At 46.8% G+C, this 12,557-nt stretch overlaps 1 protein-coding gene across 4 annotated transcripts in view; it reads left to right on the top strand.

Moving 5' to 3' along the window:
* Positions 1-12,557, top strand: part of MBD5 (methyl-CpG binding domain protein 5) — a 122,293-nt gene that overhangs the window by 88,201 nt on the left and 21,535 nt on the right. For 2 of the 4 annotated variants that reach the window (XM_038142892.1, XM_038142891.1), the window contains exons 6-9: positions 98-782; positions 4,937-5,039; positions 5,410-5,590; positions 7,735-9,879. In XM_038142892.1, the coding sequence (XP_037998820.1) occupies positions 670-782; positions 4,937-5,039; positions 5,410-5,590; positions 7,735-9,879 (2,542 nt within the window). In that variant the 5' untranslated portion in view covers positions 98-669. The remainder of the gene's footprint in view (positions 1-97; positions 783-4,936; positions 5,040-5,409; positions 5,591-7,734; positions 9,880-12,557) is intronic. The other 2 variants (XM_038142894.1, XM_038142893.1) reach the window with 2 other exon arrangements.

Raw genomic sequence — 12,557 nt, 5'->3', positions numbered from 1 at the left:
AAATGGCTGCAGCTGTAAACATCTTCCCTGAGTGACTGCACTGGGCTGAAAGGCTGGAGAGGATGGCTCACGTGTTTCCCACATCTGTATTTTTCAGGCTGTTTGATTGGAGCCAAGGAGTCAGCAAAGAGCCTCAAGAAGACAACTTGGATCATGAGCAGAAGATAAAAAGAAAACAAAAAGAATGTGGCATATAAAGGGTGTAATACCTGGAGGTATTGGATCTGACTCACATTTATAAAAATGAGACGAGCTTTCACAAAACACAAGTTATCTTAGACAGTCATCAAGCTTGGAGCCATCATGCTGTTGAACTAGAAATTCTCCTTTTCCCCATTCTCCTTTCTGACAGGTAACAAAGGATTGGTGAATTATGATTTTCCCAAGTTGGAAGCACTAATTTTTATCTATATAGTTCATCCTTATGAATATATAAGGAGTTAAACCTTGCATATTTAATGTGGATTATAATGGGAAAGTGACTCATTAACCAAAATGGCCACTTTTAAGGACTTGGTTTCAAACTGAGCTGGAGCCTCCCGATGCACTTTGTAGGATTTGGGGGAAGCTGTGCTGCAGGGCCTGCTTTGGGAGGCCAGGATGACATGTAGTAAAAGGATATCACCTTACTGTTGATATCTCTGAAGACTCATAACCAGAAACAGGAAAATGAATGGTGGGAAGGAGTGTGACGGAGGGGACACGGATGGAGGGCCACCAGCAGTGCAAGTTCCCGTTGGTTGGCAGCGGAGGGTGGACCAAAGTGGAGTTCTCTACATCAGGTAAGGTCACCTCAGGGGCTGGGCTGGTGTTTGGTGCAGTTTGGCCAGAACGTGCAGGAAATGCGCGACTCGGCTCCTTGCTTCTGCTCAAAACCTTCAAGGAGTTCTTCCTCGAGCGCAAGATCATCTCGGAAGCTGAAGGAGGGGACGTTTAGGTGGGATTTTGGGAAGGAATTCCTGCCTGGGAGGGTGGGGAGGGGCTGGGATGGAATTCCCAGAGCAGCTGGGGCTGCCCCTGGATCCCTGGAAGTGTCCATGACCAGGTTGGACACTGGGGCTTGGAGCAGCCTGGGACAGTGGGAGGTGTCCTTGGGCAGGGGGTGGAACTGCATGAGCTTTAGATCCCTTCCAACCCAAACCATTCCATGACTTCGTGATTCTTTTCCAAGTAAATTTAAGTCCTGTGACTACTCAATAGCTCCAAAGCCATTTTTTATTCCTGGGAAGGTTCTGTGTTCACTGTCACTGATGTTCTCCAGCTTTTATGGATCCCTCACATTTCTCATGTGGGAAAAACCCCAAGAACATAAACCCAAATCCAAAGATTTAGGTGCTTTATTTGTTTATTTTCTTAGCTTATTGGATTTTTTTTTTGCTTCCCCCTGGAATGGTCACAAAGAAATGCATTCAAATTGCTATGAAATAAATGTGTTCAGACAAAGAGAGCCTAAATTAAATGTTATTGGAAAAAAGATCAAAATTAGCTGTATAAAATGTGGGGACATCAGGTTTGCATCACACAAATTTGTGATTATCACTCAGTTATTTGCTTAAATTTCTTCCTCTGTTCTGTGATTGAAATAACCACTTCTCCCAGCATTTTGTGTATTACCAATACAGCAGTCTTTAATGAGCCAGAGCCCACTCCAGTTTTACACTGAGCTAGCATGAAGGATCAGGTGCTCTGCAGGATTTCTTGTTTGTGCTCTCCTCGAGCAGAACCAAACCCAGCCCATGGCAGTGACACCCATGGCACAGAAACCACCCTGCCCTTGTGTTTCTCATTACAGCTCTGATTCCCTGGGCCTCTGCCTCTCTTACAGATCAATGGGAAAGGAAAACTTGTGGATTAGGGGGGCTTTTCCCAATAATCTCTATATCCAGACATCAGGAAAATAATGCTTTGCTATTTTTGTGTACCTGATGATCCCACTCAGCTTTTGAACTTCATTTCCCCCAGCCATAACAAATTTTACACAACAACTTTGGGGAAGCAAATATTATTCCTGCCCTCTTCCCAAGCTTTCCAGTGTATTTTTTATTCTTTGAAATCCATGATTTTGTGGCAGTTTGTCACCATTTTTCTGAATAGTGAATAGTGAATTTTCTGGTAGTTTGTGTACCTGATGATCCCACTCAGCTTTTGAACTTCATTTCCCCCAGCCCTAATAAGTTTTACACAACAGCTTTGGGGAAGCTCATGTTATTCCTGCCCTCTTCCCAAGTTTTCCAATGTATTTTTTTATTCTTTGAAATCCATGATTTTGTGGCAGTTTCTTACAATTTTCTGAATAGTGAATTTTCTGGTAATTTAATGTACCTGATGGTCCCACTCAGCTTTTGAACTTCATTTCCACAGCCCTAACAAGGTTTACACAACAGCTTTAATGAAGCTCATTCCTGCCCTCTTCCCAGGCTTTCCAGTGTATTTTTTATTCTTTGAAATCCATGATTTTGTGGCAGTTTCTTACAATTTTCTGAATAGTGAATTTTCTGGTAGTTTAATGTACCTGATGGTCCCACTCAGCTTTTGAATTCGATTTTCCACAACCCTAACAGGTTTTACCCAACAGCTTTGGGAAAGCTCATTCCTGCCCTCTTCCCAAGTTTTCCAGTGTATTTTTTAATTCCTTGGTGAATTTTCTGGTGCCTTCTCTGAGTGCTTCTGATGAATGAAAGTATTTTACACTCCTGTGTGCTGCAAGGCCCAGAGCAGGACGTGCTGGTTGGAAAGGTGGAAGTGCAATAATCCAATCTGCTGCCTGACATGGAGCATCCACAAGGGTCTGAGGGCAGCTGAATCCTCCAGGATTGAATTTCCACAACCTCCTCTCTGCCCTGCCAGCACGCACAGCGTTCCTGGAGGCAAGGAAAGGTCAAACAATATTGACTCCACAGCTATCCCAGGGAAAAATTAGTGGATATATTAAGATCTGACATGATTCAAGTGGAATAGATGATCCCAGCTGAATAAAGACTCTCTGTTTGTGCCTCCTTGGAAAGCACAGATGCTTTCCTGTCAGCTGTCAGCAGTTGCTTTGGATTAAATCAAGATTAAACCCATTCATTAACTGGTTTTCATTACCTGGTTGAAGCACTGAGTCGACTCTCAGGGCTTTTCTTAGCAAAACAGAGCTGCTAAGTGGGGCCTAAATCATCCCTGGAAGTGTCCAGGGCCAGGCTGGATGGAGCTTGGAGCAGCCTGGGATGGTGGGAGGTGATTCCAGGCTGGAATCAGCTCAGTTTCAGTCCCTCCCACCCCAGAGCAGTCTGGAATTCCATGACTTGGTGGCACTTTCTCACCAGGCAAGCTGTGGGTTATCCTTTGTGTTGCACAAGTGTCAATATCTTTGTATTGACGGTTTTTATGATTTTTATGATTTTTATGACATTTTTTGTATGATATACATTGTGTATATCACACAAAAAAGACTTTGCAGTACAGCTGTGCCCAGGATCAAGGCAGAAACAGGGGGGAAATGGCCCTTTTTTAAATTCAGTTGGGTGTTGTGGATAAATAGCCCTGCCTGTGTGTGCAGTAGGAATGCTGGATCCCACAGAGTCAGTGGATTGACCTTCCTTCCCACTCCCTGATTGTCAGCACACTCCTTTTTACTCCAGCATCTCCTGGAGCCTGCACTGGCTGTGTGTGCCCAGGCAAACAGCACACCAAGGTTATTTAAAATCGCTTTTTTCTAAAAATACCCCAGGAAAAGTAGCCTTTTTTAGCCAATGCAAATAAAACAGCATCCTCAGTGCAGAGCATATTCCCAGAAATGCCTTGTAGCAGGAAATTTTTAGGGATCACAGGAAGTGTCTGGAGAGATTTTGGGTGTAGATGGGATGGTCCAGAGCAAATGTCAGTGTGGGATTCTCCCCTGGGAAGATGTTACATCCTCCAGCATGGAGTTTGGGCTGAGCACGATCAGGACAGGTGGGAACATCCAAAGGGATCCACCAGGATCCTGCTGTAATGAAAAGAAACAAAAGCAAAGAGCAGTTTCCCCCTGCTCCCCAAGGATTTCAGCCAGGGAAGGTTTGACTCCTGACCAGTCACCAGACCTGGACCTTTATTTTTAGATTGCTCTTTCATCTTCCTCACCCTCCAAGCTGTCACTGCTACACAGATTCAACCTGAGCACTTCTCCCAAAAATAACTATTTCAGGGCATGCCTGGCAAAGAAATGACTTATTTAAACTGTCAGCAGGACTTGAAATGTCACTTGCAGATGTTGCTTTAGATGTGACTCGTGCAGGATGAGGTGTTTATGTGTTGGATCCCAAGCACCAAAGTTCATCGCAGCTTGGAATTTTGAGTCAGGAGTGTTTTCGTGATCCAAACTATTCCACTTGAGCTGTTTTTGTTTAAATTAGGGCTATTTACAGCTGCCATTAATAACCAGTGTTTTATTCGGGATAAACAGTTCAGCTGGCCCAGCAATAAAGAGCAATCTGCAAGTTACAGGCTGAGGACACGAGAAGGTTTTTTATTTTCATATTATGAATTAGTGATTTTGCCATAACAGAGTTCCCAGTGCCCTATTTTGGGAAGTGGAGATAATGATTTTCTGGTGGGAGTTGGAGAAATCCAAGTGCAGTTTATCAGGAGCTGGCTGGCCTGGCTCCTTGGTGTAATATTTCTTACTTTCAGTGGGAAGGTCAAAATTTTAGCTGAATGAAACCAAACATTGTGCAACAAAGAGACCCAGCTGCAACAGTTGTGTTTCCTTTAAAATATGTTTGGGGTTTGTTTTTTGGGGGTTTTTTTTGTTGTTTTTTTTTTTTTTTTTGTAAGTATTATCTGATTTCTTGAATAAAAGCAAGAAATACTATGAGAAAAAAATACGAAATGTGATTTTACCCACTGTCCTTGTGAGCAGATATAAGTCCTACCTATCCAAGAGCTGGTATTCATCATTTCTGTTCCTTTGCAGTCCCAGTGGGTCTTTATTATCCTGCTTGGAGCAGGTGAAGACTTACTTGCTGACTGATGGAACGTGCAAGTGTGGCCTAGAATGTCCTCTTGTTCTTCCCAAGGTAAAGCACAGCAGCGTTTTGCATCTGGGTGCAATAATATTCATCAGCTGCCCATGCTGGAGACTCAAACTCTGTTCAGATCATGTCTAAAATAAGTGGTGTCCACCCAAAGTTAGACCTTAAAATATAAAATTCAGTTCCTCTCTGCCTTAGCCCCTCTTGCAGAGGATCTGACTCAGTTATTATAAATATATTCGTTTTTTATTTATTGTTTCCAAACATCCTGTCAAGGAATCCCTTGGGCAGTATAGGAGCAGTGAGGAGCAGAGGAGAATTCCTCTATACTCCATATAAAATTCCTAATTTATGTGAACTTGGTGACTTTGCTGCCTGTAGTCATTGTTTTAAACACTGGAATTTTCACTGCCAGGTCTTTAATTTTGATCCTGGAGCTGCTGTGAAGCAGAGAACTGCTGAAGATGTTAAAGCGGACGAAGATGTCACCAAACTATGCATTCACAAAAGGAAAATTATTGCTGTGGCTACACTTCACAAAAGCATGGAAGCACCACATCCTTCACTGGTTCTAACTAGTCCTGGTGGTGGAACAAGTGAGTAAAATGAAATCATGCAGAATCAAGGAATAATCTGATTTTTATACACATAATTACTGTGCAAAACCACCCCGAAAGTCTGACTAGGAGTGCAAAAATAAGCAGATTGAAGGAATAAATAAAAGGGAGTAGGCAGAGATGGAGGCAGATAGAAAATAAGTCTAAAAGCAGGTCAGCCCAGAGTAAGAGCATGATTTTCTTGGAAAAGATATCAGATTGTTCTAGACAAAGAAAATACATTAGCTCTCATCTTTTGGAACTGTAGTAATATGTCTGATATTCTGTCACATGGGAAATTAGAGGAGCAGAATAAAGTGATTATGAAGGGATTAGGATGTGGCTAAGGACTTGGCTAAATGGGAAATTGTATTGTAAAGGAGAATAGACAGCAAGAGGAGATCTCCACTGTCATTTCTCAAGGATTATTTTTGGCCACCAACCTGGATTAGCATTTTAATTATCCCCATCGATAAAAAAATGAGGAAATTTGTTGGTGGCTGAAGTTGACAGGTACTCTCCAAACAAAGGTTGTCAAACCTGGAGGGCTCCCTGAGGCCTGAAGTGAAAGCAAAGTTAGCTCTGAAACAGCTCCAAACCCAGAAATTCACCCAAAATTAGGGACTTTGTAAGGATCGCAGGAACAGGTTCTGAAGAGAATTACAAATCCCAGTGGGCAGGAGGGGCTGAGTTTATATTTCTGTGCTCTGGGGTTGCAGCTCCTGGGAAAAAGCCTGAACTGTCTGCACCCCTCGTGGCTGTGAGAGCACCTGGCCAACTGCTCTTCCTGAAAAAATACAGGAAAACCCAGAAATAATAAATTTTAGAGACGTGCCAATGCTAAGAGACCCATCCTGTTCGTAGTACTGATGTGCCCCTTTTCACATTGAAATCTGGCATTTAAAACTTTTTTTGAAATTTTTTTTCAGTGTAATTTTGGTTTTGGGTAACAGTGGAATTTCCCAAGTTTCTGTGTGTTTTCCCTGCATAATTTTTTTCAATGAGTAGTACTTAAATTATATTCCTGTTTTCAAAAAATTTGGAAAATGAAGGAGGTAATTTATATTTCTTTGCTCTTACTTTCTCTGTCGGTCAGAATTTTGTGCGTAAGCAAAGAAGAAAATTCCCCAGTAAAACTCCCTGTAAGCAAAACTTTTTGCACATTTATATGTGACCATTTGCTAATTTCCAGCACTCAAGGTGAGGCCTCTCATAATTATTTTATTTTGCAGTTCAGCCTTTAGTTTTAGCCTCTAAATGAGACTTTGGTTGTATTTTTGGGACAGGGGAAATGTTTGTTTCTCTCACGTTGGAGCAAATAGGATGAAGGCACGATCGTCAGTGCTGTCTGACCAGGCTGAAGGAAAGATGAGTAGAGGAATTTCTGAGTTCATTTGAACACAGAATTTTTAGCTCTCAATTCCAGTTGAGTTTTGCACACGCAGAGGCTGCATGCCAAGCACTGCAAGCTGAACTGCAAATTCCCAGAGCTGCAAAACTGGCAGAAAGTTCCCCAGACTTGGAGCTTCTTGTGCTTCCAGTCTGGAAGTAAAACATTGGGAAAAAAAATCTTCTTAAATAAAGATGGGAAGTGATCTTGTGTTTGTTGGAAGGTGTAGCCTCAAAAGTGAGATTTACAGGGAATCTTTCCACCACGTGCAAATATCCCCAAGGCTTTTATCCTGAAAACAAACAGAAAGCATTCAGGATCCCTCATCAGGGGCAGCATTTGGGACAGGACCTTTTCTTGGGAATTGAGTCTCAGTCCTGGATGGGCTTTGTTCCTCCTGTCCTCAATAGATGGTGCCAGAGGCTCCTTTTCCCTGCCACAGCCATCCCGCTCCTGCTGCCAGAGGGGGGATGCTGGAGATGCAGGAGGCTGCAGGGGGTGCTTGGAAAAGGCAAAAGCAAGGAAAAAGGTTTCAAATGGTCCACGTTTCTGTGGGATATGGAATTGCAGCTGTGTAGCTGGGGACAGGCACCGTTCCAGCTCGATGATTGAGAGTTTATTTCTGCTGGAGCAAAAGTTTAGCCAAAGGCTCCCTGAGCTTTTGGGAATGCTTTCAGCCTCAGCAGCTTTGCCCTGAAACGTGGGACACTGGATTTGCAACCAGTAGTTAACTGTTGTGTGTTTCCCATGCCAGGTGCAACGCCAGTAGTTCCCACTCGAGCAGCAACTCCAAGGTCGATGAGGAATAAATCACATGAAGGAATTACAAATTCTGTGATGCCGGAATGTAAGACTCCTTTCAAGTTGATGATGGGGGCATCTAATGCCATGGGTAGGCTTTATGTGCAAGAAATGGCTGGAAGCCAGCAAGCAGAGCTCCATCCTGCCTATCCCAGGCAGAGATTGGGGAGCAATGAACTGGGGCAGAAGTCTCCGTACCGCGGCAGTCACGGGGGGATGCCCAGCCCGGCGTCCTCGGGGTCGCAGATCTACGGGGACGGCTCCATCTCCCCCAGGACTGACCCTCTGGGAAGCCCCGACGTGTTCACGAGGAACAATCCCAGTTTTCATGGAGCGCCCAACTCCAGTCCTATCCACATGACCAGGACGCCTCTGTCCCCGCCGTCTGTCATGCTCCACGGCTCTCCCATACAGTCATCCTGTGCAATGGCTGGAAGGACTAATATACCTCTTTCCCCCACCCTGACCACCAAGAGCCCGGTCATGAAAAAACCCCTGTGTAACTTTTCAGCCGGTATGGAAATACCACGAGCAATGTTCCACCATAAACCCCCCCAAGGCCCACCCCCACCTCCTCCACCGCCTTCTTGTGCTCTTCAGAAAAAGCCATTAACATCCGAGAAGGATCCGCTTGGCATACTGGACCCGATTCCCAGCAAACCGGTGAACCAGAACCCCGTGATCATGAACCCCACCACCTTCCACTCGAGTGTCCACTCTCAGGTACCCGTGATGAATGTAAGCATGCCCCCCGCCGTGGTGCCCCTGCCCAGCAACCTGCCCCTGCCCACCGTCAAACCCGCCCACATCAACCATGGCACTCACGTCCAAAGGGTTCAGCACTCGGCTTCGACGTCCCTGTCCCCCTCGCCGGTGACGTCCCCCGTTCACGCGATGGCGCCCGGCATGGGAAGGATCGAGGCTTCTCCCCAAAGATCGCGTTCTTCTTCCACCTCGTCCGATCACGGAAACTTCCTGCTGCCTCCAGTCGGGCCACAGTCGTCCTGTAGCGGTATCAAAGTCCCTCCCAGGTCCCCGAGGTCAACCATAGGGTCACCGAGGCCATCCATGCCATCCAGCCCTTCCACCAAGCACGATGGACTTAGTCAATACAAGGACATCCCTAACCCGTTAATTGCTGGAATGAGTAATGTATTAAATCCTCCCAACAATGCAGTTTTTCCCGCTGCATCGGCTGGAAGCGGTTCCTTGAAGAGTCAGCCTGGTTTGCTGGGAATGCCTTTAAATCAGATCTTGAACCAGCACAACGCTGCCTCTTTTCCAGCAAGCAGTTTACTCTCAGCAGCAGCCAAAGCACAGCTAGCAAATCAAAATAAACTTGCTGGTAACAACAATAACAGCAGTAGCAATTCTGGACCTGTTGCCAGCGGCGGCAGCACCGAAGGACACAGCACTTTAAATCCCATGTTCCCTCCTGCTGCCAACGTGCTCCTCCCCACCACGGAAGGGCAGAGCGGCCGGGCAGCACTGAGAGATAAATTGATGTCTCAGCAAAAGGATCCTCTGAGGAAAAGGAAGCAGCCCACCACCACGGTGCTGAGCTTGCTGAGACAGTCTCAGCTGGACAGCTCTGGGCTTCCCAAAGCCGGCTCCGATTTGATAAGAAAGCCAAGTCAAAGCTCCTTCCCCATCAGCTCCATGTCGCAGCTCCTGCAGTCCATGAGTTGTCAGAGCTCCCACGGGAGCAGCAATAGTTCCTCGGGCTGCGGGAGCTCCAGCGGCGCCCTGCCCTGCCCCGGCAGCCAGCTGCACCTGGCAGAGCCCGCGCTGGGCCCGGCCGGCGGCGCGGCCCCGCTGGCCCCGGGGCTGCCCCTGCGTGGGGACGGGCTGCCCTGCCCCAACCCCAACCCCAACCCCGCCTTCGCGCCCGGCGCTGGGGCACCCCCCTCCAACCACCTGGCGGGGCTCCTCAACCAGATGCAGGCCGGCGGGAGCTGCGGGATGCTCCCCCAGGCAGGAATGGCCTTAGGGAACTCCTTACATCCCAGCCCAGCTCAGGCCAGGCTCCAGGCACCCTCCACGCCAGGGATCCCCAACAGCATCGGGAGCAGCTGTAACCAGAGCAGCCCTGAAGCAGGTACGTGGCCTCGCCTGGGGGTTGTCCCGTGTTTTCATCCTTGGGAATCTCTGATGGCTGGTTTTAAATGTTTGTCTTGGTTTGGAAAGCCAGGTGTCTGCTAAGGAAGGCAGAGCCTCCCCTGAAATGGAAAATGTAAACTCCCCTCCCTCCAAATTGTTATAATTTTGAAATTAAGGGGCTCTCAGGCAATGATACGGGAGTAGGAATAACAGATCTTTACTAAGAAAACTAAAAATACAAATGCCACAGTACAAACAAACAAAACAAAAAAAGCACTGACTGAGTCAGAACATGACCTGATGCACTTATAGTGGATATTTTTGGTCCCAACGAAGGGGAGAGAATGATGCATCTGACTCCATCTTATCAGAAGGCTAATTAATTACTTTATTATTCTAGACGTCTAAAACTGAACCTGCCAAGCACTCAACCCTGCTCACACTGCACAGAATGTCGTGACTGTCCCCGACAGTCCCAACACACACGCTCTTGGCCCTGAGAGGCCAAGGAAACAAAACACCATCACTCTGGGTAAACAATCCCCATACTGCATCCTGCTTTTGCAGAAACATGGGCTCAGCAAATGATATAAGAATTGTGTTTCCTTTCTCTGAGCTTCAGAGAATGTGAATCCCAGAAATATTCTTGGGAAGGTGCGCCTTGCTTTTCTCTGTGAAGAGAAATGTGGGGCTACACGTGCTGAGGGTCAGGGTGGTGGCAGCAGTGCCATTCCACGGTGGCTCAGCCCTCCTGCAGGGCCAGCTGTGCTTCTGCTGGAGCAGGGATCCTGGACAAGGGGGGAGTTTTCCTCTGGAGCTCCAGGGCTGCTGGAGATGGGCCTGGAATTCCTCTGGGAATGCAGGGGAGGAGAAAGCTGCTCCCCTGGGAATGCAGGGCAGGAGAAAGCTGCTCCTCTGGGAATGCAGGGGAGGAGAAAGCTGCTCCTCTGGGAATGCAGGGCAGGAGAAAGCTGCTCCTCTGGGAATGTAGGGGGCAGAGGCTGCTGTGCTGTTCCAGGCTCAGATTGTATCCAGGTAGGAATGCTTGGCTCCTCCCCTGGGCAGAGCATCTCCCATGGGATGATGGAATTGTATCAGCCATGCAGGGACACTCACTGGCCATGAGCAGAAGATAATTAATAATTAATGGCCCATGAACAGCAGAGATCTCCTGGAGGGAGGATTGGCTGTGGGAGAGATAAAGAAAACTGCCCCATGAACAGAGGAGAACTGCCCCAGCTCTGACAGGTGGTGATAGAATACACACATATCTTACAACCAAGGACATTATTCCTTGTTAAACTTGGGTTTATCCCAGTGAAAAGCACACCTGGTTCATGCTAAAAGCCACCTACTCAAAACAGAAAGGCAAAAAACCACAAAAAAACAGTGGTAAAGTAAAACATATCTCCCTTTTTCTGGACAAAACCATCCTGCCCTGCTTCCTGTCACAGCTCTTGCTTCTGCTCACTTCCACACACACTCCATGAATAAAATCCATTCACTTCTGGACATTCCCACACCTCTGTTGTCGCTTCTCCAAATCAACTGGAGGTTTTCTTGCAGCCTGCCCCGCTCCAAGCCCAGAAGGTTGTGGCTCACCTGGCAGTGCATGTCCAGGTGATCCATGAGCTCTTTCCTGCTGGAATTGAAGAGCTGGTGTCAGAGATTGGAGCAGATCCTGGGAGCGCCAAAATGTACAAAATCACCCTTTTCAGGGCCAGCAGGAGGGAATGCCAAGCCTGTGTTTGCTTTTATTGAGGTAATTTTACTAAGGCGTTAATTAAATGGTTGAATAAACAGTTGGGGGAGTGTAGGGAGAGATTTCCTGGTTTGTTCATCAGGGAAGATTTGGAGAGGAAATGGGTTTGCTGCTGTTAGGATCTCTGGGGGGTTGAAAGAGAAAAAGGAATCAGCTCAAAAATGTGAATTTTATTGACTGTTACTGGTTAAACAAAGAAGAAGATGGTAGTGGTGTAGATTTCTGAAGTGGAATGAAAACCCAGGTGAATGAACACCAAAGTGTTCAAGTGCCCTCTCATTAAGCCAACCAAGAACCTGCTCTGCATTCCTCAGCTTCGTCCTTTAGATGGAATGGAATTCTAGAAAAGCTGAATTAGAGTCAAATAATGTTCTGCTGTTGCTCTGGTTGTGGTTCCTGATGCCTTTTAAGGGTTTCTCCCCATCCCTGGGATAAAAAGGTTTCATTTTTTTTGCCTGGAGTGGTGACAACAAGCAGCTCTCAGGTTTTGTGTGGCTCTTTTGCCTTGTCATGCTGACACAGGAGCATTTCCTGCTGCAGCTTCTGAGACTTTGCACTGAGCAAAGGTCTGGGATTGCCCTGGGAATTCACTTCCCTGTCCCACTGGGCACAGGACACAATCCCTGGGGCAGGAACGCCTTGGCTCCCACCTTGGCTGGGCTTTCCACCACTCCCAGAGGCTCCCGTGGTGTTGCTGTGCTCATCAGAGCCTGTGCTTGTAACTCCACTCAGCTCCAAGCTGAATTTCCCCTCAGAAATACAAATGTGACAGAACAAATGGGTCAGAGCCTGAAGGAAGGTTCCAGCATCAGCTGGGTTCTCATCCCTGTAGGAGCAGGAGCTGGGGCATGGCTCAGAGGGTTGGAGCCACAGAATTCCAAAGCCTCAATGACACTTTTCCCCTTATCTGAAAG

The sequence above is a fragment of the Motacilla alba genome, chromosome 7 (genome assembly GCF_015832195.1).
Source record: "Motacilla alba alba isolate MOTALB_02 chromosome 7, Motacilla_alba_V1.0_pri, whole genome shotgun sequence".
Taxonomy (NCBI): Eukaryota; Metazoa; Chordata; class Aves; order Passeriformes; family Motacillidae; genus Motacilla; species Motacilla alba.
This window is presented reverse-complemented; position numbering and strand designations above follow the sequence as displayed.